The sequence below is a fragment of the Dendrobates tinctorius genome, unplaced genomic scaffold (genome assembly GCF_039654945.1).
Source record: "Dendrobates tinctorius isolate UK_male_01 unplaced genomic scaffold, ASM3965494v1 ptg000342l, whole genome shotgun sequence".
Classification (NCBI taxonomy): Eukaryota; Metazoa; Chordata; class Amphibia; order Anura; family Dendrobatidae; genus Dendrobates; species Dendrobates tinctorius.
The window spans coordinates 3,282,388-3,306,358 of record NW_027362008.1 but is presented as its reverse complement, the minus strand read 5'-3'; the positions used below and the strand labels follow the sequence as shown (position 1 = coordinate 3,306,358).

The 23,971-nt window shown below is 44.9% G+C and overlaps 1 protein-coding gene across 1 annotated transcript in view; it reads left to right on the top strand.

Moving 5' to 3' along the window:
• Nucleotides 1-23,971, top strand: part of LOC141074951 (uncharacterized) — a 132,676-nt gene that overhangs the window by 37,064 nt on the left and 71,641 nt on the right. The window contains exon 5 of the mRNA XM_073562280.1: nt 5,486-6,846. Within this exon, the coding sequence (XP_073418381.1) occupies nt 5,486-6,846 (1,361 nt within the window). The remainder of the gene's footprint in view (nt 1-5,485; nt 6,847-23,971) is intronic.

Sequence of the window (23,971 nt, the reverse complement as noted above, 5' to 3'; positions counted from 1 at the left end):
GCAGAATGAAAAATAGCGGTACTGGGGCATAGAGATATTTTATTGCTAAGCTGCGTTCACCATTCGGTGTAATTCACATTTGATCTTTATTTTGGGGGTCAATATGATTTGATATTAATTTACAAAAACATTATTTTATTTTTTTAGTCACTATTTTCAGAGACCAATAACTTTTTTTTAACCCCTTCACGACCTTTGACGTATCGATATGTCCAGGTTGCCTGGTAATTACCAACCTTGGACGTATGGATACATCATGGCGATTGCCCATGCATAGGAGATGCATGACACCGGTTACTCAGTGCCACACCGCTCCAGGCACTTTAACTCCCCAATCGAAATCGATGGCAGCATTTCAAGAGTGGGCAGAGGGAGGTATCCTCATCTGCTCTTGTATCGGCGCCCCCTAATCGCAAGGGGCTGATCATGCGATGGTGACCCAATGTCATCATGACGAGATCCAGGTCTCCGGAGCTAGCAAACTTAGTGCGTGATTCAACAAGTCTGTCAGTGCAGCGCTGGCAGTGTGTACAGCATAGGAAAGCTCCTGAATCCCCATGCTGTACAAGCGGTCAGCCTGCAAGTAATGAGTCCCATAGTGGGACAAAGTAAAAAAAATTGTAAAAATGAAAAAAAAAAAAATACAGAATAAAAGTACACAGATTTTGGTGTCGCCGCGTCCAAAATGACACAAACTATAAAACTGTCCCCTTTAGTGAACATTGTAAAAGAAAAAAATGAGACAAATAACAATGCTTTATCATCTCACTGCTAAGAAAAAAATGGAATAAAGCGCAATAAAAAAGATGACTGTAAATAAACATGGAACTGCTGAAAATGTCACCTTGTCCTGCAAAAAACGAGCCGCCACACAGCTCCATCAGCAGAAAGATAAAAAGTTATAGCTCTCAGAATAAAGTGATGCAAAAAAAAGTTCTTTTTATTAAATAGTTATTATTGCATAAAAGCCCCAAAAAAATATAAATGTGGTATCGCTACTACCGTCATACTACCCCGAATAATAAAACTGCCTTATTAATTTTACCACACGCGGAACAGGATAAAAATAAAATTCTTTAATTGCTTTTGTTCTTTCAGCCTCCCAAAAATCGGAATAGAAAGTGCCAAAAAAATGGCATGGGCCCGAAAATGGTATCAATAAAAACGTCAACTTGTCCCGCAAAAAACAGCAAAACATGACTCTGTGGGCCAAAGCAAGGAAAAGTTATAGCTCTAAAAATATGGTGATGGAAAAACTAGTTTATGCCAGAAAAAAAAGTCTTTTAGTGTGTGACAGCAGCCAAGTATAAAAACACAATATATATCTGGTATCACTGTAATTGCACCGACCCAAAGGATAAAGTTGTCTAATCACTTATACCACACAAGGAACGGAGTAAAAAATAAAACCAATTCACCTGCTGTTGATTTGTTCATTTTGCCTTCCAGAGATCGCAGTAAGGCTTGGCTCACATTTATCCTGCTCTCTACGCTGAGCGCTTACACCAGCGTTGTGCTCGTTGCACCAGGGCTCGTACTGTGATCGTTGCACCAGGGCTCGTACTGTGCTCGTTGCCTTCCCCTCTCCCTAACCCCTTCTCCGTCTCCCTTATGAGACCAAGCGTCGATCCTTACTTGATCGCTTGTTTTTTGGCATTTTTGTTCTTTTGCGCCACCTCCGTGCGTGCGTCCTGCAGCCACTGTGCCACTAATCAGTGACTCGCATTACTGGGTAATTAAAAAATTAAATGTACTTGATTCCCCCAAAAATTACAGTAAAAAGAAAAATCAAAACCTCTTATAAACCTTGTAAAATTGTTTCAAGAAAAACCTAAACTTGGCATGAAAAATGTTTTTGTTTTTTTTTTGCTTTGTTTTCTTTTTTTGTTTTGTTTTTTGCATCACTAAAATAATAAAAACACAACAAGTTTTGTATCGGTGGAATTGTACTGACCTGGAAAATTGTGGAGCGGAGTCATTTTTGTCACACAAAATCCGAAAACAATGGTGGATGTGATGAACAGCCCACCGCTGCCACCAATATGTAACGAACGGGGGTCCCGCTGCCACCAAAACGCGACGGACAGCGGACCCTGTGTCACCAATATGTCACAATCCCACCACTGACACGGGTGTATCAGCGGACAGAGGGACGCGACACACTGCCAGCACACGGCTATCACAGGCACAGTGGGGGCTTATCTTAGTTATCCCACCACTGGCACCATGTGACAAAAGATGCAGCAAGCTAACCTTGCTCTAACAATTTATTGCAGGGGGGTATTTTGGATGCCCCACCACTGCTAACAACCTTCCAAGTACTGCGGGGATTTATGTATATCCCACTTTCTCAGTTCCACTTTGGAACTCGCAGCTCTCTGGCGCCCCCCTTACCCTCAGGTCAGTCAGGGAACTGCACCTAGAATAATTAGTCGCCGGACGGGCTGCTTGTTGTGCACGGGCCACTAGACTACTGCAGTAAGGAAATTATCAATGCTGTGGCCGCAGCCCCTCATTCAGCATGTAAGACCCGTCTGTACTGCCAGCTAGCTTAGCCAGCCGTGCACACCACGCTGCCACCAGCCATGCTTTACTTAATCAAAGAGTTAATTAAGAGGGTCCGTGACAAGCCCCAAATTAGTAGCGATTATCTAAAAAAGGCGCATAGTTCGTTTCCTAGAGCATGAAGGCAGACTGAATAATTTTATCATTTATTTCCCAAATGGGCAGTGATTATACAAATAAAAGTTGCTATAAATTGAGACATTACATATGTACAGATACAAGTATAAAACAAAAATGGATGAAAACAGAAAGTACACTCACGGTTGCTTATGACTCTTTAGGCATCCCATGTGGCTGGGGGGGAGGGGCCAGACGTCCCAAGACATCCGCACGTCTTGCCAGCATGCAAACACAGCTCCAACTGGCCTGGGATATGGGACATTCCATTTGGGAGCAATACATATCTCTGCTTCTGGAGGTCCGAGAACTTCGCCAGAGGCAGCGTAGCGAAGCCGGGTCCACTCAGATCACGGAAATATGACTATTATATCTCTGTCATGAGCGGAGTGCGAGCTAGGCTTCTTTTAATATTTCCTATACCTGTAACCAGCCTTTGGTTTTAAACAAAGGACCATATTTTCACTTAGCTAATTAACATTCCTAGCTCACAGGAAATGGACTGTTTCAGGTTTCACAGAGCTGTGCACATGAAGACACAGGTGTGTGTAGGGGGAAGAGAAGGGGAGTTTGCAGCTACACGGCAGGCTGCAATGTCCTGATAAGAAAAGGGGAGACTTCTCGAAGCTTCTAGAAACATCATTACAGTGGAATTGCATGTTTTTGGTTTTTTTCCCTCATAATTTTCACAGCACTTGCATTTTTTTCCTCTTATTGTACTACATTGTATGTTAAAAATTTTTTTAAAAAAAACAGTCCTCATCTGACTTTGTCCATGGCCGAACCCAGTTATGTTGATGGCAAAATATAAAAGTAATGAGTTTTGGTACAAATGGAGGAAAATAATTACAGCACAAAACCTATAAATTCTTGCGTTATTAAAGACTTAACTGCAATTCATGTAATTCTTTGTTTTACACTTGGAATACTGTGTGACAATATGTCTTAGTCCTATAAGGGGACTTGAACATATGATCCTTTGCTCACATAAAGCATAAGCCGTACAGTGTGTTCTTTATCTCAGCCAGACATTTTCCTAACGGCCGACCTTTTAGATCTTGTTTGATTTAACAGGCTTCATTCATGGATAGCACGGTGGCTCAGTGGTTAGCACTGCAGCCTTGCAACGCTGGGGTCCTGGGTTCAAATCCCACCAAGGACAACATCTGCAAGGAGCTTTTATGTTCTCCCCATGTTAGCGTGGGTTTCCTCCGGGTTCTCCGGTTTCCTCCCACATTCCAAAGACATGCTGATAGGGGACATAGATTGTGAGCAATAAGTGACAATGTCTGTGAAGCGCTGTGGAATTATTAGCGCTATATAAATGAGTAAAACAAAATAAATTCAGTATAGACTAGGAGGCGGCAGGGGGAGCATCCTCCATGTAGTCAATGCTGGCTCATTTAAGGAGTTGAACATTAAGGATTACATGTCGAGCATGGAATGTGTTGGGATTTGCTCTGGTAGGCAGTGGCAGGGCTGCAGTAACGAGGCAACACACAGGCTTAGAGTCCAACTTCAGTGGTGTAATGTCACTTTAAAACACCAGGTTAACAGAAAGAAATGAAAAAACACAAATATACTCCAGCTTGGAGAACCACTGGTTGCAGACTCACCCTTGCATGGGATGGGCTTAACTAAGCGGCTGACTGGTCAGCGGCATCCACCAGGTGCCATTCCCCGGGTTATTTGAAGTCTTGCTGTTGAAGCTCTGCAGCACGCGTAGTCCAGAAAACAAATTCAGGCTAATTCCAGCCAAGTCCTTGTATCTTCCACACACACTCACCATGTGCCAAATACCAACCTCTATTACATACCCATAACTCCACCCACAGGTGAGGTCGACATCACATGGGCTGATCACGTGACCATGACATCATCGCAGGTCCTTGTCTTTAGGGAAAATCCCGGCCAAACTTTAACCTGCTGGGAGAAATGTATCTCCCATCCAGCCAAACACCCTTTGCTGTACCACAAATGGAAGGGAAAACTTCACCATAGTGTGACACCAGAAGGGGCTTATTTGGGTGCATTTATTTTATACGTGTGCAAACATCTAGAGAATCACACCTGCAGTTTTTTTGTGGTAGTTTTCAACTCATTTTTTGTTTTGGTTCAAAAGAAATGGTCTTTGCTTCTCCTTCCTGCAGGATCCACGTCCTGTCTTTGGTTAAAAAAAAAAAACCTGCACTTAAAAATGCATCAGAAACTGCATGTGTCGTCTTATGTCTATGGCTATGTTCATACGGGGCGATTTTGCTGCTTTTTTATGCAAATTACAACGCTGCTTTTTACAGTGACGGCAAAAGCTATGACATTTCAGAAACACCCTGCAGACGCTTGTTTTTGTTTTTCCTGACTGAATTGGAAAACTTCTGCTTTTTTGAAAATTGCAGCGTGTCACTTCTTGCTGCGTCTTTGCAACGTTTTTTTCACCTATGGAAATTAATAAGTGCAAAAAATCAGCAAAAAATATTGTAAGTTTTTCCAGTGTTTTTAGTGAAAAAAGCTGGCTCAGCAGTATGTGAAACACCTATATTATTGTGATTTTTCCCAAGTTTAAAGCAAAATGTTCTAGCGTCCTCACCTGAGCCTGGTATTAGCATTATCATGAGCATTAGTACAGAGTAATTAAATTAGTGCTATGTGATAAAGTAAGCATTGCCTGACCAATGTGTGAAAGTAAACAATGTCCAACCTACTCAATGTACTGTCAGTGTCTTAGGTGTAAACTATGCTGCACCAATTCAACTACCCCCCCTGCTGTTTTACATTTGTAATTGTGTATTTTTATTCCTTACAGAAAATGACAATAATTGTTCTGAGAGAAGCTTCATGTTATCGGCAAATTATAAATTAGAAGATAAAGATATGAAGCCTAATTCTAAAAAAGAAAATCTTACCAGCCCTAATGAAACTGTAGGTTTCAACTTTACAGAGCTAACATGTAATCCACCTAATCCTGAGGAATCGTCTCCTAACCAATCTCAGAATGTTACAAATACAGATCAGACAGGAAGCAGAGAGCTTCAATGTGGGCCCTGTGGAAAGCATTTTGCAACAAGCTCAAGTCTTCATACACACAGACAAATTCACACAGGGGAGAAGCCATACTCTTGTTCAGAATGTGGGAAAATCTTTAAAAATAAATCAAGTCTTATTATACATGAAAGATGGCACACAACAGAGAAGCCATTTTCATGTTCTGAATGTGGAAAATGTTTTCTTTTTAGAGCCAAACTTCTTGATCATCATCGAAGTCACACAGGCGAGAAGCCATTTTCATGTTCATTTTGTGGGAAATGCTTTGTAATTAAATCACATCTTGCTACACATGAGAGAATCCACACAGGAGAGAAGCCGTATTCATGTTCAGAATGTGAGAAATGTTTTTCAGATAAATCTGGTTTACTAGCTCATCAGAGAACTCACACAGGAGAGAAGCTGTATTCATGTACAGAATGTGGAAAAAGTTTTTCAGATAATTCAGCTTTAGTAAATCATAAGAAAATTCACACAGGAGAGAAACCATATTCATGTTCAGAATGCGGGAAGCGTTTTATACATCAAGCTGATGTTGCAAAACATCAGAGAATTCACACAGGAGAGAAGCCGTATTCATGTTCAGAATGTGGGAAATGTTTTAGATGCAAGTCAAATCTTGTCCAACATCAGAAAACTCACACTGGAGAGAAGCCATTTTCATGTTCTGAATGTGGGAAATGTTTTATTTCTAAAACAAAACTTCTTGATCATCATCGAAGTCACACAGGAGAGAAGCCATTTTCTTGTTCGTTTTGTGGGAGACGCTTTGTAATTAAATCAAGTCTTGTTACACATGAGAGAATCCACACTGGAGAGAAGTCTTACACATGTTCAGAATGTGGGAAATGTTTTATTTCTAAAGCCAGACTTCATGATCATCATCGAAGTCACACAGGGGAGAAGCCGTATACATGTTCATTTTGTGGGAAATGCTTTGCACTTAAATCAAGTTTTGTTGCACATGAGAGAATCCACACAGAGAAGTCTTATTCATGTTCTGAATGTGGGAAATGTTTTATTGCTAAATCCATACTTCTTGATCATCATCGAAGTCACACAGGGGAGAAGCCATTTTCATGTTCATTTTGTGGGAAATGCTTTACACTTAAATCAAATCTTGTTACACATGAGAGAAATCACACTGGAGGGAAGCCTTATTCCTGTTCAGAGTGTAACAAACAATTTGCACATCAGTCAACTCTGATTTACCATAAGAGGATACACAAAGGGGAAAAGGCGTAATTGTGCTGAAAATGTACTTAGAAAGTGCTTTACAGAGATATTTGACCTTGATAAACATCACATAATTACCGTATATACTCGAGTATAAGACGAGATTTTCAGCCCATTTTTTTGAGGCTGAAAGTCCCCCTCTCAGCTTATACTCGAGTCATATACACCAGGGGGTCGGCGGGGGTGTCAGATCAAACTAACCCTCCCGGCGAGTCTCTGCAGCCCCCCTGCTTCTCCCACAGTCACGTGGTACTGCTCATTAAAGTCATGAATATGCGCATATTCATGACTTTAATGAGCGGTACCACATGACCGCTGAAGGAAGAGCTGCCGGAGACCGTGGGAGAAGCGGGGCTGCGGAGACCGTGCCAGGAGAGGAAGCAAGTATATGCGATATTCAACTGTCCATGTTCCACCGCTGAGCGCTGCTCTTTCCTCCCTGTCCTGTCTGTGACGTTCAGGTCAGAGGGTGCAGTGACGTCAGAGCACGCCGCACCCTCTGCCTGAACAGTCACTGACAGACCAAGGAGACAGACTGGCACACAGCGGTGGAGCGGGAACAGGTAAATATCGCAGGTGCCGAGGCCTGAGCCAGCGGTGACACCGGCACCTATCCCCCATAGCGCGCCGATGTCCCCGCCTGCTCAGGATACCGGCACCTGGCCCCCAGCGACGAGAGGTAAGTATTAAGCATGCCTTTTTTTTTTTTTTTTATTTGCAGCAGCATATGGGGCCATAACCATTCGGAGCAGTATATGGGGCATACCGTAAGCTATGGAGCATCTTATTGGGCCATAACCTATATGGAGCATATTATTCTATGGAGCATCTTATGGGGCCATTATTAACCTTTCTGCAGCATTATATGGGGTGTATTTTGTATGGAGCATCTTATGGGGCCATCGTGAACTGTATGAAGCATGTGGGGCTAATGATTCAATATGGATATTCAAAAACATTTAACCTACTGATGTCTCAATTAATTTTACTTTTATTGGTATCTATTTTTATTTTTGAAATTTATCAGTAGCTGCTGCATTTTCCACCCTAGGCTTATACTCGAGTCAATTAGTTTTCCCATTTTTTTGTGGCAAAATTAGGGGGGTCGGCTTATACTCTAGTATATACTGTAACCCTTTAACGACCTATGACGTGCTATGTCCATCATAGGTCACCTCCCCCTCTTTGATGTGGGCTCCGACGATGAGCCTGCACCTTTTCCGGCACAGGACAGCTGATCTGATCAACTGTCATGTGCCCCTAACAGCCAAGGGTGGAATCGTGAGCTACCTGTGGCTTTTAACTATCTAAATGGTGCTGTTAATCTCTGACAGCGTCCTTTAACTCTCGCAAACCGGATGCACATCTTGGCTCCGCTCATCGGCACCCGTGTCACATGACCGTGGGTCTCTGATGGGTTGGCATGACAACTAGGGTGGCTGTAGGAGATCCCTGTGGTTGTTATTGCCGAACTGCTATGAGTTCGAACATTTAAAAAAAAAATACTCATATTTGTTATCGCTGCTTTCAGAATCTCCCGATTTATCATTATCTTAAAAGAATTAATCCAATCAGTAACTGGCGCAATGAGAAAAAGATCAAAACGCCAGAACTGCGTTTTTTTTGGTCGCTGCAACATTAACATAAAATATAATAACGGGCGATCAAAAGATTGCATCCATCTCAACATGGTATCAATAGAAATGACAGCTTGGCGCGCAAAAAATAAGCCCTCACCCAGCCCCAGGTTATGAAAAATGGAGATGCTGCGGGGCTCGGAAAATGACGCTTTTTTTTTTTTTCTTCATGAAGTTTGGATTTTTCTGTCACCACTTAAAGAACCTGGACTTGTCTGGTGTCTATGAACTTGTAATGACCTGGAGAATCATAACGGCAGGGCAGTTTTAGCATTTAGTCAACATGGATAAAAAAAAAAAATTTGGAACTATACACTATATGGCAAAACCAATGGTTTCGTTCAAAAGTCCAACTCGTCCTTCTAGGAAGGAGGTGAGCAAGAAACGGAATAATGCAATAAATTATTTAAAGAATGATCCACAGTAGGAAATATTATGTATGACGTCCTTAAAGACCCAAGCCTCACTGAGGCTTTTCCCAATTTCTCTTTTTGTGCTTTTTCCCAATTTATATCTACACTTTTCAGACTTGTAGCTGGAATTTCTTCACTGAAAATTGTCCCAAACATCTGAGTGTTTTCAGTGGATGCACATGGATTCTGTGGCTTGAGAGTAACGTTGAGTTTTAGGTGACAATATAATGTTTTCATTTTCAATATTTTTTATTGAAGATTTTCTTGATAAATATGAAAAGAGGTGTGAAAAAGCACTAGGCATGCACTATGTATACAGCAATAGGAAACATTAGCGGTGCTTCCTCTTCTGGACCCAGAAGTCAATTGATCGCTGGTTGAACGGAGGGAGAATGAGCCGAATTTCTCCAGTAACTGGGGCTAATATGCCAGAACCAGTTACAGGGAAAATAGAGAAAAAAAGTGTTTAAATGTCTCCCAAGTTCATATTATGAGGTACACATTGTGAAATGTTATATACCCAGCTCTGCCTCATTCCATTAGGTCATTTGTCCTTACATGCCTTGTCTGTAGTTGCTTAATTCTCCTTGTGTATTCTATGTGACTGCATTAATTACCTTAATTGTCTTACTTTGTATACAAGTATTGGAGTGTTAATCATTGACTTTTATGGCCAATTGATCTTAACTTCTAGGCTTCAAGGAGTACTACTATTACTATGAGCCAATGTACTACCCTGCAGCAATTGTGTTACCATCTAGTTGCATATTTCTTGGATTTTGAGATACCCTCCACATTACTCCTTTTTATTTGCTGAGGTATCTAAGTGACATAGCTTCTATGTACATTTTCCATCTTTTATCTGTTTGTATATTCTTTGTGTAATCTAATAAAATTCATGGAACAGATATGATTATATGTCCGAAGGGCCTGGCTGTAGACGATGGACTTGATAATGTGTTTCGGGTGTAAGCTATCACATCTGAGGTATGTGGGACGGTCACTTGGTTTTGAGACACCAATGTCTGGATAGAACCATTTTGAATTTTTATGGTGGTATTCTGAAAATTGATTTCACTTTTTTGAGTGGTCCAATGTCAGGTTTATTGTGGGGTGAAATGTATTGAATTTGTCATGGAATTTTAGAAGTTCTTGTTCAGACATAGTCCAGATTATTAAGATTTCATCAATATAACGGAAATATGCTGAGGGTTTGATGAAACAGGATGCTAAAAAGTCATTTTTTAGTTTAGCCATGAAAAGGTTGGCATACTGGGGGCCATGTTATTGCCCGTAGTAGTTCCGGTGCGTTGAAGATATATCTCCTCTTCAAAAGAGAAAAAGTTGTGGGAGGATAAATCTGGTGAGTCTTAATTCAGACTCAGAAGGGATCCGATTAGCTTCAAGAAACATTTGGCAGGTAGTCCATCTTCATGTGGGATGCTTGAATATAGGTATTCCACAGCCATGGTGGCTAAGATGGCATTCTTAGCGGAAGGACCTATTGTAGATTGCTTTCTTTAAAAAGGTCTGTGGTGTCCTGTAAATAGCTGGCTGTCTTCCTTACCAGCGGTTTAAGGACATTTTCTACCCACCCTGAGATGGTTTCAGTGAGTGTTCCCACCCCTGAGATGATTGGCCTTCCTGGGTTACCTGGCTTACGAATCTCAGGAAGCATGTAGAAAATTCGTATCCTGGGATTGATAGGGATAAAGCCCAGGTTTGTGGAATCTGTACACTGACTTCTGATGACTCTTTTCAACTCACATTTATTTTGGAGTTCGGTTCAGTGCAGTTTGGTGTAGCACTGTATGTCTGTCAGCTGTGTGCTTCTGTAATGTAATCAGTAGAGATGGGTGAACCCGAACTGTAAAGTTCGGCGTCTGTTCCCGAACACCTATTGTTCGGGCGTGAACACCGAACAAGGACTTCACCGGGTGTTTGTCACGCTGTCATGTGTATGATTGGTAAAAATCATCACCGCCGGTCAGACAGCTGCGGTTCCCACGCTGTCAGATGACAACGTGAGCGTGCAGCTGCGATTGGAGGTATAATGTTTTTAAAGGTCACTGGTGTCACCGGATGGGTCAACTAACACCTGCTGTTGCTAACAGTGAGAGCAGGAGCGTCTTATGGGGTTATTCAGTAGCCAGCGCCTGTGCTGTAAATAAAAAAAGAAAACGCGTCATGGGTTCCCCTGCATTTTTGATAACCAGCTGGTATTCTCAGGCTGGAAAGGGTCCAGGGGGTATAGCGTCCCCTCCACCTAAAAATAGCAGCCCAGAAAAGGCAAGTGGGGTTCATATTTGTGGGGTTGATGTCACCTTTGTATTGTCCAGTGACATCAAGCCCACAGATTAGTAATGGAGAACCGTCTATAAAACACCTATCCATTACTATTCCTATAGTTATATGGTAAATAAAGACACAGCCAGAATAGTCTTTTATTTTTAAATAAAAAAAGTTAAGTATTGTTTTATTTAAAAATAAGAAATACAGTTATACTCACCTAATGCCTAATTCCACTGAATCCCTTGTCTCCTGTAATAAAACAAAAATAAAAAACAATATCCCTCACCTGTCTATCATTCTGTCCCACGCCGTAATCCATTACTGGGGATAGATAGTTTTCTTTCTGGATGTGCCAAGATGTGACTGTCCAGGCTCAGGACCACTGATGAATGAGTTGCTGCAAGCGCAGCGTCAGTGATGTTATCGAGGTTACGGCCGGTCACTGAAGCTGCGTTCCCATCCTGGCCGAATTGCGGGGAGATCCCCGCTAGCACTGTGAGAAAGTCTCACGGTGCAGAAGCTTGTTCACTGCATCTGAAGCACCTGGCTGAGGTGTTTGAAGCCTTGTCCAACTTTGGCCTGAAAGTGAAGCCTTCCAAATGCCACCTCCTGAAGCCCAAGGTACAGTACCTCGGTCATGTAGTGAGTGCAGAAGGTGTGGCACCGGATCCTGACAAGGTTACTGTCATCCGGGACTGGCAGAAGCCCAGCAACCTCCATGAGGTACGTCAATTCCTCGGGTTGGTAGGCTACTACCGAAGGTTCATCAAAGGCTTCACTGAGATAGCCACAACTATGCAAAATCTTCTGGTGGGCCAGCCCAAGAAAGCCAGGAAGAAGAGTCCTACATTTGAATGGAATGAGGAACTGGAGAGGTCCTTCACTCGACTGAAGATGGCTCTCACAGGAGATGAAGTTCTGGCCTACCCAGATTATGACCAACCATTTGTTTTGTATACTGATGCCAGCAACGTGGGACTGGGAGTAGTGCTGTCACAGGTACAGAATGGCAAAGAAAGAGTGATCTACGCCAGCAGGAAGCTTCGTCCCACTGAAAGAACCCTGACAACTACAGTTCCTTCAAGCTGGAGTTCCTCGCCATAGTCTGGGCTGTGACTGAACGATTCATGCATTACCTAGCTTCAGCCAAGTTTACCATCTTCACGGACAACAACCCGTTGACTCACTTGGAAACTGCAAAACTAGGTGCACTGGAGCAGCGATGGAGGGCCCGGCTGTCTAACTATGAATTAACCATCAAGTACCGAGCGGGGCACAAGAATGCCGATGCACTGTCCAGAAAGCCCAATCTGCCAGATGCAGGAGAAGACCCTGAGGCACTCGAAGAAATAGAGTTACCTGCCTTCCACCGGCCAATTGCGGCCCAACGTGCCCAAGGAGTGAGAAACAGACGGTCTATCGTGAAAGAGGCCACCCTAAGTCCATTGCCTCATCATGACTGGGCAGAAACGCAGGATAGCGACCCCACAGTCCGCCTGGTAAAGGAGCTACTCTCACAAGCTGATTCACGCCCAGGTCCAGATGCTCCTGAAGAAACCCAGCAGTTGTGGAAGGAAAGAGGCAGGCTGTTCATCTATGAGGGAAAGCTGTGCCAGAGGAGTATCAATGCCTGCACTCATGAGTTGGTCTGGCAGGTGGTAGTCCCAAAGAGGGAGGCATCAATGGTCTTAGAAGCCTATCACAATGGAGCTGGACACTTCGGATGGAAGAAGCTGGAGGCCTTGCTCCGGGAAAGATTCTACTGGGCTGGTATGAGGAAGGCCATTGAAAATTGGTGCCGGGAGTGTGGACAATGCAACCTGCACAGAAAGGACCGTAATAGCCAGCAAGCTCCTTTGAAGCCAATAATAACCAAACAGCCACTTGAGTTGGTCGCCCTGGACCATGTGAAGCTGGTTCCAAGCCGTTCAGGCTACAATTATGCTCTTACCATTGTTGACCACTACTCGAGATTCCTTGTAGCCGTGCCTGTCAAGGATCAAACAGCCAGGACAGCAGCCAGTGCATTCCAACAGCACTTTTGTCGACCACACAGATATCCCGATCGAGTGCTTACAGATCAAGGTCCAGACTTTGAGGCAGAAGTGTTCCAGGAATTCTGTAACTTGTATGGTTGCAAGAAGATCAGGACAACACCATACCATCCACAGACCAATGGCATGTGTGAAAAGATGAATCAGGTGGTGATTCATCTACTGAAGACCTTGCCTTTGGAAGAGAGGAATCTGTGGCCAGAGAAGTTGCCAGATCTGGTCGACCTCTACAATCACATTCCTGTGAATTCCACCAACTGCACTCCAGCCTACCTAATGAGAGCGAGGCCTGGCAAGTTGCCTATTGATTTGGATATGGGAGTCCTGACACCTGAAGTGACATCACCAGATGCTGACTGGGATACGGAGCGGCAGCAGCAGCACCGTAGAGTACAAGAGAGTAAGAAGAGTCTAGCTCAGGCGAGACAAAAACAGGAGAACTACAATCAACATGCACCTGCAGTTCCCTTGTCACCAGGAGAACAAGTCCTGAAGAGGAAAAGAAGACTGCATAAATTGGATGACCAATGGGAAGCGGAACCCTACACCGTCTTACCATCAAACTTCGACAACACCAAAGTGTGCCTTATCAGAAAGGATGGAGGAGAAACCTCACCGGCAGTATCGAGGGATCATCTGAAATTGTGCCCTGACCAACTAAAGGACAGAATGGAAGAGCAAAACAACCTTCTGCCCATAGAAGAAGAAGAAAAGGTCAGTACTGTACTCGGAGAATTCCCTGCAAATTGAACTAGAGCGAATCAAGCCATAGTGGTGCCAGTTTTGACCTTTCCCCAACTGGTAGTGTTGAGGGAGGGCTAAATTAACCCTTCACGGTTGATCCAGTGATTTCCAAATTAGTTCACAGGGCATTGCTAGCAACTGGGAATGACCACACAGAGACGGGGGTCTCTGTATGGGAGGATCAAGACAGATCACTAAGCCTCTTTATTTTAGTCACTTCTTTTATAATCTTTTGCTTGATTATCCAAAGTTCTCAACTACCAGTAACATCGTCGTAATACATTCACTTTATAGGCCAATAGTATTGCAAGAAAATCGGAATATATCCCTAGTTATGTGACGTAGAGAATAGAACAATAGCACATTCTTCAGAATTTTATATCTTATACCTTGTTCAAGCTGGAACAGTCTAGTTTCATAACAGCTGCGAACTTTCACCTAATTACAAAATTTATCTTGTAAACAACAAAATGGCGTCGCAAGCACAAAAATGGATCCTGGAGAACAAGATGTCCCGTACATCTGAATACTGTACTTCACAATCCCCCCTAGATAAATTTTGTTAACACATATGCAGCATCAGAGGTGCTATCCCAAGCCATAAGCTCGAGGGGTACTGGTCTTCACATGGCTGATGCCGTGTTATCAGTCATGGCTGTCGCCGCACACCCGTCCCCCTGTATACTACAATTCATGAATAACAACTTTTTTTATAACGGTGGTGGAGATCTTTTGTAGGTAGCCATGTGCTTGGCTTCAACATCTTCATCAAGTAGCCTTTTGAGATCGGTGCAGAGAAGAGTAGGGGCAATGACACCTTTGGTATCATCATTAGCTGTCTTAGTGCAGAATTTCCTAATACATACAGAAATACACCAAAGAACAAGTTTTAGTATCACATATACAACGAGGATACAGGCAGCAATATGCAACAAGCTTTGTAATATCCCAGCTATCCAGCCCCCAATTCCTCTAAACCAATTGGCTGGATTGAGAAAGGAGAAAGTGTCTGACCACTGTCATTATTACGATCATCTTTATCGTATTGATCTCTGAGTCTTTGAATATCTTCTGACTTTAACTTTTAACTTCTACCAATAATAATATGGAAAATGCGGAAAACCAAAACATTATGTCCCTTCATTTGCTATTGGCTTGTTGGGTGATGAGGAGAACTTGATAGAGACCGTCATACAAGGGTTCTAGTCCGTGCTTTCTGACATGCCTTTTCACGACTACCAAATCACCAGGCTTCACGTTATGACAGGTGTTGGTTTCTGCTGAATCTGGAAAAGAAGAGGAAACTAGAGCATGGGTGTTAGTAAAAATCTTGCTAAGTCAAATAACATATTGAACAGCACGGTCAGTTTCTTCTGATAACTGCTGAGGCTGGAAATTTTCAACTGGGGGCCTAGCACCAAACAATATCTCATATGGGGACAAGCCACATTTTGCAATAGGGGTAGTACGAATGTGGTATAGTACAATGGGTAGGAGCTCTGGCCATGGAGCTGTAGTCTCCTGCATCATTTTGGTCAATTGTTCCTTCAGTGTGCCGTTCAGCCTCTCAACTTTCCCACTGGATTGTGGATGGTACGGAGTATGGAGGGCTACAGTGGATCCAAGCATTGTCAGAACTTCTTGCTACACTTTCAACAACTTCTGGAACCCCATATCTGAATATGACTGTTGTAATGAGTGATTCCCTGCTAAAATTTAAGAAGGGACTGGATGCCTTTCTTCAAAAGTATAATATTACAGGGTATATACACTAGTTTCCTTAATATTGCGTTGATCCAGGGAGCTAGTCTGATTGCCGTATGTGGAGTCGGGAAGGAATTTTTTTCCCCAATGTGAAGCTTACTGTTTGCCACATGGGTTTTTTTTGCCTTCCTCTGGATCAACATGTTAGGATAGGATATGGGTTGAACTAGATGGACTTAAAGTCTCCATTCAACCTTAATAACTATGTTACTATGTTACTTCCATCACCAATTTCTTCGCTGTGGTTTTTGCAGTCATGTTGGTAACAGGGAATGCTTCTGGCCAACTGGCGAACATGTTAACAACAACCAAACAGTATTCATACCTTCCAGACTTAGGTAATGTGATATGGTCCACCTGGAGCCTTTGGAAAGGATAGTCTGGCTTAGCAAGATGCTTCGGGGGTACACGTTGAAGTTGACCGGGATTACAAGTCTGACAGATATTACAGGCACGGTTGAGCGCTGTCAAAACTGTGGAAATTCCCGGGGGCCCAGTAGAATTTTTGCACCAGTGCGAGTGCCTGATTCTTTTCTCGATGTGCAGGTCCATGTGCCCATGTGGCAATAGCAGGGTACATCCGCTTAGGGAGACACACGAGTTGGTCCTTTTTCCAGAGGCCATTATCCATACGTGCCCCATCAGTCTTCCATTGCTTCACATCTTCCTTTGGAGACATTCTCTGCATCGTCATTAAGCGGTCTCGTGGGGTCCGACAGAAAACTTCAGTCTGTTGTAGATCATCAGGTTCTTGTAGGGTCAGTGCTTCTTGTAACTGTTTACGCTGAGAGCGTGTGGTCACCATAGTTGGTATGGTTGGTTCAACGGGTAAGAGAGCGGCGGCTTTTGCTTGCATATCCGCAAATGCATTGCCAACAGTCTGTGGACTGTTCCTAGGACCGTACGCCTTAACTTTGATAATAGCCACCTGAGTAGGTAATTTGATCGAGTCCATGAGGGTTTTAACAGCTTCAGCATTTTTCACTGGGGTTCCGGCAGTAGTAATAAACCCTCGATTGGCCCATGGAGCCCCAAAATCGTGAGCAATACCAAATGCATATCGTGAGTCCATGTATATATTAGCCCGTCTGTTCTTGGCCAAAGTACATGCAGTAGACAGAGCCTGGAGTTCTGCTTCTTGTGCTGACTGTGAGGGCGGGAGCGCAGCTGCGTGCACTAGTGTCCTCTGTGGTAATAGCATATCTTGTGTGGAATCTACCAAACTCGTCAGCATATCTTGAACCATCCGTGTATAACACCAGATCGGGATTTGGAAGTGGATTCTCACATATGGTGGTGTAGCTCTTTCTTCAGTCAGAAATTGGGAACAATCATGTTGGAGGTAATCCTTCATCTTTTGGGAAAGGAAGGGAGCTGACAGCTATTTTTCTTTCTTCTGCGAGGTGTCTGACACCCTGAAGGAGACAGTGACCCAAGAATATCACTTGACCAAGGCAGACCTGAAGTCTCGAGGCCGAAACCCGACAGTTCAGTGCTGCCAGATACTTGAGAAAACTAACAGTGGCAGCAATGGCAAAAGACACCTGCTCATACTTTTTTTTTTTTGCAAACTGGTTGGGACTGTTTTGGGCCCCTTGAGGCATCTGTGGGAAAGGCATGAAAAATACAGATTTCCTCACTGTCTTCATCTACATAGGGATTATATAGCGTAAGAACCATCCGACCACCATCTTGGAATTGTATTCTGGAGCGGAACTGTGATAATAAATCTGCCCCCTAGTAAATTTACTGGACATATGGGAGAGATTACGAACTGAGTAGTAACCTCGGGGAAGGGTCCCACAGGGATCGGTTTTGTAAGAGTATATTAATTGGGTCCCTGTCATAATAGACAATTTTTCTTCAACATAGCAGTAACAAACAATCAGAATTCACTTCCTCTGTTCTTCCTAACACCTTCATCACACAATTCATGTGCCAAGCCACGAAATTCTTCTTTTCCTTCCACGGATTCTCTCATTTAGAGCTAAATATCCTTACTTCAGTTATGCACAATACTGGAGCGGCCGTCTCAGTTTGTTCCACAGGGTCAATCCCCCTCTGGGATACCCAAAATTCGCGGTATTCAGTGAAAGGAGGAGGGCGTCTCAGACTATCCCTCCGGACACCTCTGGTTATATATATATCTATATATACCTGAGTTACGTATCCTACCCAGTCTTCGATCACTTCACCACGCCCGATCTAACAGTGACCAGGACTTCAGGATATTTTGACTATAAAGAGAGCCACAATCACTGGTCAATCCGGGGTGTCCGTCCCTTATGAGGTACGGTTCAAGCACTGGGCCCCCAACGGGACTACACCTCTATATGATTCCACCCATGAATCACCCCACCATGGGGACAAACCTCAGATCCTCTTTGCAGCAACAAGCACAGGAAAACCACACCAACGGTCAGTCTGAACAGTATAACTGCCAACTTACCGTGGTTGTTGTGTGGGATGATCAGTCCCAATTTTCCAGCACCTGTGTCCACTCCGAGGGTCCTTTGTCTTGTTGTCCTCCGGGGCAGAGGCGTCTCTACTCAGGGGGCCCCACGATGGGCGGCCAAGCTGTTGAGGGAGGGATAAATTAACCCTTCACGGTTGATCCAGTGATTTCCAAATTAGTTCACTGGGTGTTGCTAGCAACTGGGAATGACCACACGGAGACGGGGGTCTCTGTACAGGAGGATCAAGACAGATCACTAAGCCCCTTTTGTTATGAATGGGTCACCAAGGAGAAAAAGGCAAAACAAGCTAAGTCACAGAAAACCAGAGAGGTTGGTAACTATGCAGATTGCAGATCCCTGATCCTAACCACACAACTAGCAGCAGCCGTGGAGCGTACCTACGATGATCCTAGATGCTTCGTCACAGCCGGAGGACAAATAAGCCTAAAGCAAGAAAAGGGGAAAACTAACTGCCCCAGAGCAGTCCCCAAAGGAAAGACAGCCCCCACACATGTATTGACGGTGAAACAAGATGAAAGCACAAACACAGGCAGGAAAATAGGCTGAGCAAACGATGGGGCCCAAACTAACTAGAAAGGGCAGGAAAGGAAAGACACTGTCTGCAATCTGCCAAAAACCCTACAAAAATAAGGTCCAGCACTTCTGATAGCAAAATTAACCCTGAAGTCACTAGACTTCTCCCACTCTATCAGCACTCTGAAATATTCTGAGACAGAGCAAAAAGAGGCCAATCTAATAAGGGACAAAAAGCAAATTGGCAAATACAAATAAATAAGAGTGTAAATTCAGCGCAGCCCCAGCCGGGGCTGGCTGACCACACAAAAAACTGAATAGACCAACAAAATCAAGTGTGAACATTAGCAGAAAAATTTAGCTTTAGATCACTGGAACAGAGCTGAAAACCAAGACCTGACCAGCCAGAAGGAATCACCACCAGAATAGGGCGTCGGCTGTCTTAAATCCAGTCTGAGATTCCTGAGGTCCAATCGTCATCCTCCTTATCAGGTGGCAGATCTCTACTGGTTAAATCAGCCTCACTACCTCCTGTTACCACCAGAGGGAGCCTGGAAGGAGAACTCACAACTGGTGGACCAGAGAATGAACTCACAACAGGACTCTTTGTGAGCTTTGGTTTTTGTATTTTTCACTTTTGGAAATCTTGTTATATTTATAAATGTTTATATGTTTACATGTTTTCTCTTCAGTCCGGTAGTACTGAATTGCACTAGGGGGGAATGTGGTGCCCCAGGACTATGGTCGCCACAGTGGTGCCCCCTTCCTCCTAGGGAGTGTGATGTCATGCTTGGAAGCAATAAAGGGTCTCTCTGGCAGTTAACCATAACACACAACACAGTTCCATTCCAGGTCAGCAGAGGGAGCTCTGAACCAAAACGGGGGGAGGAGCTAATCTCTGGGGGCCAGGAAGGAAGATTAGGAGTTCGTGTGAGGAGGGCAACGTGTGTGGATGTGAGGAGAGGAGCTGGGAGATTGAGCAGAGAGTTCAGGCTCATTCCCAGCTATAGCGCATGATCTGGAGCCCAGTCTCCAAGGCTGTACAGAAACAGATGGTCCTGCAACAGAAACCGGAGGAATAGGAAGCTGTAAATGCTCTATTCCCACATAAGACTCGGAGTCACAACAGCAACGTGTGAGCCAGAAGAGGAAGGCTACAGCTGTCTGCCATACGAGGGAGTTCTAAAGAGAATAAGCAAGTGAAACTTCAGTGTAACACAGTACTGCAAGTACCTAAAACTAAGCGCTAGGAAGGAGACTACACAACCCATCTGCCTAGAGAGATTCCTAAGTTGCTTCCAGGCTAGCCAGCTCCTGTGCCATCTGTAATCTGTACTGCATTTGCCAAGCAAAGTAAAGGTAAAGAAACCGCACCCTGTTGTGTCCTTGCCTTCTTCCTGCAACCCCTGTCAGCACTGCTACATCTCTGTGCCAGACACTACACCCTCTTCCTCAACACCTATCCTCACTGCCCTGGGACTACAGCACTACCTGTGGAGGGCCACAACATCATTGCTAAAACACACCATCTGTCCCAGAGGATCTGTCTGCAGCGTCGGCTTAACATCTTCATTGCCGAACCCCACAGGTGGCGTCACGAATCATTCACTCATAAACTTTATTCCATCACTTTATCCCTTTTACATGGGCGCCCAGGGCCACGGACCGGGTCACCGCCGCTGTGACATTCCCCTTTGAGAGACGTACTGAGTACCCCACAGCCCTGGGAGGGCGACCCAGGGAGCTCCGTGATAAAATCCATGGACAAATGAGTTCAAGATCTGTCTGAAATTGGCAATGGCACCAACTCCCTGACCGGTCGATTATGGGAGCTTTTAGCACGGGCATACGTTTCACAAGCAGACACAAACAAGGCGATATCAGAGGACATGGAGGGCCATCAAAACAGTTGTCACACCGCCGCCGCAGCCGCCTCCTGCTCCTGCCTCCCTGCCGCGGCCTCCACCCATTGCGCCGCCTTCCCCCGAGCCCCGCTGTACTTACTGGGCCTCGGCGTCCCGGCGTGTGCCCGCTCTGGCTCCTGCTCCTGTCTTTCATCGGGGGCGCGCGCGCACTAAGTTCAGTGGCACACGCACGTCCCGTTTCTAGGCAACCATGCCTAACAACCTGGCCTCTCCAGCCTGCTCTAAGGTCTGGAGGTTCCTGACCCGGAAGTCCTCTGCGCGCTCTGCTTATCAGGCCCCCCTTCCTCCGGGCTGTGCCTGACCATCATTGGTGTTATGCAAGTGATTCTGGCCCCAAGTCCTCTTGCGCACCTTATCTTCTCCGTTGCTAGCCCCGCCGCCTTGTCTCTGACCTTAATCCTCCGTGTGCTTTCTCCTAGTGCCTACCCAGCAGTGTCTCCACGACCTGTCCGTGTTCCCGTACTTCCACCGTGTCTACCTCCCAGTCTCTCTGTGTACCTGTGTTCCAGCCATGTCTTCCTGCCAGTGTCTCCAACCCACCTGGTTCCTGTGTCTCACCCGTGCCTGGCTGCCAGTGTCTGCGTCCCCTCCGTGTTCCCATGTCGCAGCCCTGTCTGTCTGCTGCCAATCAGCCTAGTTCCTTGCTGAGGTCTGTTGTTCTTTCCCGGGTACCAGCTGCCGTGGCGATAGTCTCCATCGGGCCTGCCCCTAACGCTCCCTGTATAGGGGGTGGTCCACTGGTCCGCTTGTCCAGGGGAGGTTCGTTGTCACGGTCCAGCGGGTCCACCCTTGGAAGTCCACTAATCGCCACAACAGTCTAGCAATAGCTCTCCGGGTAGCCGAGACTCCAGGATGCCCACTGAGTGCAGAGTCATGAAACTCCCGGAGAATCCTCAACCGATACTGAATCTGGACGAAGTGCTTATATCAGGCAATGACGGAGGAGCAAGAGACTGAGCCTCACGAATCTCCCGCTCCAACTCGGAGGACACCCCAGCAACGACCACCCTGTGCTGAAGAATGGAGGAAGGAGGTTCGGGAGGTAATATCGGATCCAGACTGCGAGACAAGGCATCGGCCTTGACATTCTTGGAACCAGGCAGAAAGGTGATGGAAAAATTAAAGTGTGAAAAAAAGTGACCACCTCGCCTGTCTAGGAGTTAAGCGCTTAGCCAACTCAATGTAGGACAGGTTCTTGTGGTCTGTAATCCAATGAACAGCCCTCTCCAAAAAGTGCCTCCATTTTTCAAAAGCCAGTTTTATGGCTAATAACTCCCGATTCCCGACATTGTAATTTCTCTCAGCAGGAGAAAATTTCTTGGATAAAAAGGCGCAAGGTCTTAAGTTAGTCAAAGTGACGGGTCCCTGAGACAACACTGCGCCCACTCCCACCTCCGATGCATCTACCTCAACAATAAATGGTTCAGATGGATCGGGCTGGACCCAATACAGGAGCAGGATCAGGCTGGACCAATACAGGAGCAGACATTAAATATTTTTCAAAGAAAAGGCTGCAACTGCCGGGACAGACCAGTTTTTAAGATCAGCGCCCTAACGCGTGAGATCAGTGAGAGGCTTGACCACCTGAGAAAACCCTTTAATAAATTTCTGATAGTAATTAGCAAACCCCAAAAAACGCTGAAGACCTTTAAGGTCTTTGGGTTGCACCCATTCAACAATGGCCTGTACCTTTCCAGGGTCCATGCGATACCCCTTAGCAGACAGCATTACCCCCAGAAAGGACAGTTCTTGGACAAAAAAATACACACCTCAGATTTAGCGAACAGCAAGTTCTCCTGTAATCTCTGAAGAACTGCACGCAGACGACCCATGTGAGACTCTTTGTCAGATGAAAATACCAGGATGTCATCCAAATAGATCAGCACCCAATGAAGTCAGAAAAAACATTAATGAAATCCTGCAACACCGCTGGTGCATTAGTGAGACAAAAGGGAATGACCAAGTTTTCAAACATACCCTCAGAGGTGAGAAATGCTATTTTCCACTCATCCCCCTCCCGAATTACAGATAAGATTATATTCTCCCCTGAGGTCTAACTTGGAAAACCACTTAGCCCCAGATAATTGGTTGAAAAGATCAGGGATAAGCGAGAGAGGGTAGATATTTCTCACTGTAATCTTATTTCATTCCCGAAAATCGAGACAAGGGTGTAAACCACCATCTTTTTTTCTTAACAAAAAAGAATCCAGCAGCCACAGGAGAGACAGAGGGATGGATGTGTTCTTTCCGTAAACTTTCAGAGACACACTTTCATAGCAGAACGTTCCAGGCCGGAAAGATTGTACAGACGGGCCTTGGGCAATTTAGCACACGGAACGGGATTGATAGCACAATCATAGCGATGTGGTGGCAAAACTTCAGCTTCTTTTTCGGAAAACACATCCTTAAAATCTTTCAAGTATTCCAGACTACACTCTAGATTAACAGACTACACCAGTACAGCAGAAAGACAGCCTTTAGAACACTTAGGACCCTATTTCACAATATCCCGAGATTCCTAGTCTATACCAGGATTATGTAGTCGTAACCAGGGGAATCCCAACACCAGTCCCGCTGGAAGATTGTCCAGGACATAACATGTAATGCGTTCCTGATGCAAGGAACCTACCTTGAGAAGGAAGTCCTCTGAGACAAATTTAATATTGTTAACCAGTGGAGTCTTATCAATAGCAATGATATGAATTGGTGTTTCGAGCCTATCTATCCGTATCTAAAGCCCCCGTTACACACTGCGATATCGCTAGCAATATCGCTGTAAAGTCACCGATTTTGTGACGTTGCAGCGATATTGCTAGCGATATCGCTGCATGTGATACCTCCAACCGGCTCCCCCGCTGGTTATCGCTGATCGCGCGAGAAGCTCCTGGACCATTCCTCGTCGGCCACTTCCTGCTGGGCTTCCTGTGGCGCCTACGAGCGACGCGTGGAGCCGGGCGGGAGGACGCAGGATCGCCCCGTCTGACAGGTAAGTAGCGATCCCCGACCACCGCTATGTCGCTGGTGAGATCTGCCTGTGTGGCAGCTCACTAGCAACCACCTAGCGATGCACCAGCGATCCTGACCGCGTCATATCGCTGGTCGGGATCGCTGGTGCATCGCTAGGTGTAACGGTACCCTAACACTTGGACACTAAGCGTGAGTCAATGAAGTTCATGGACAACCCACAATCCA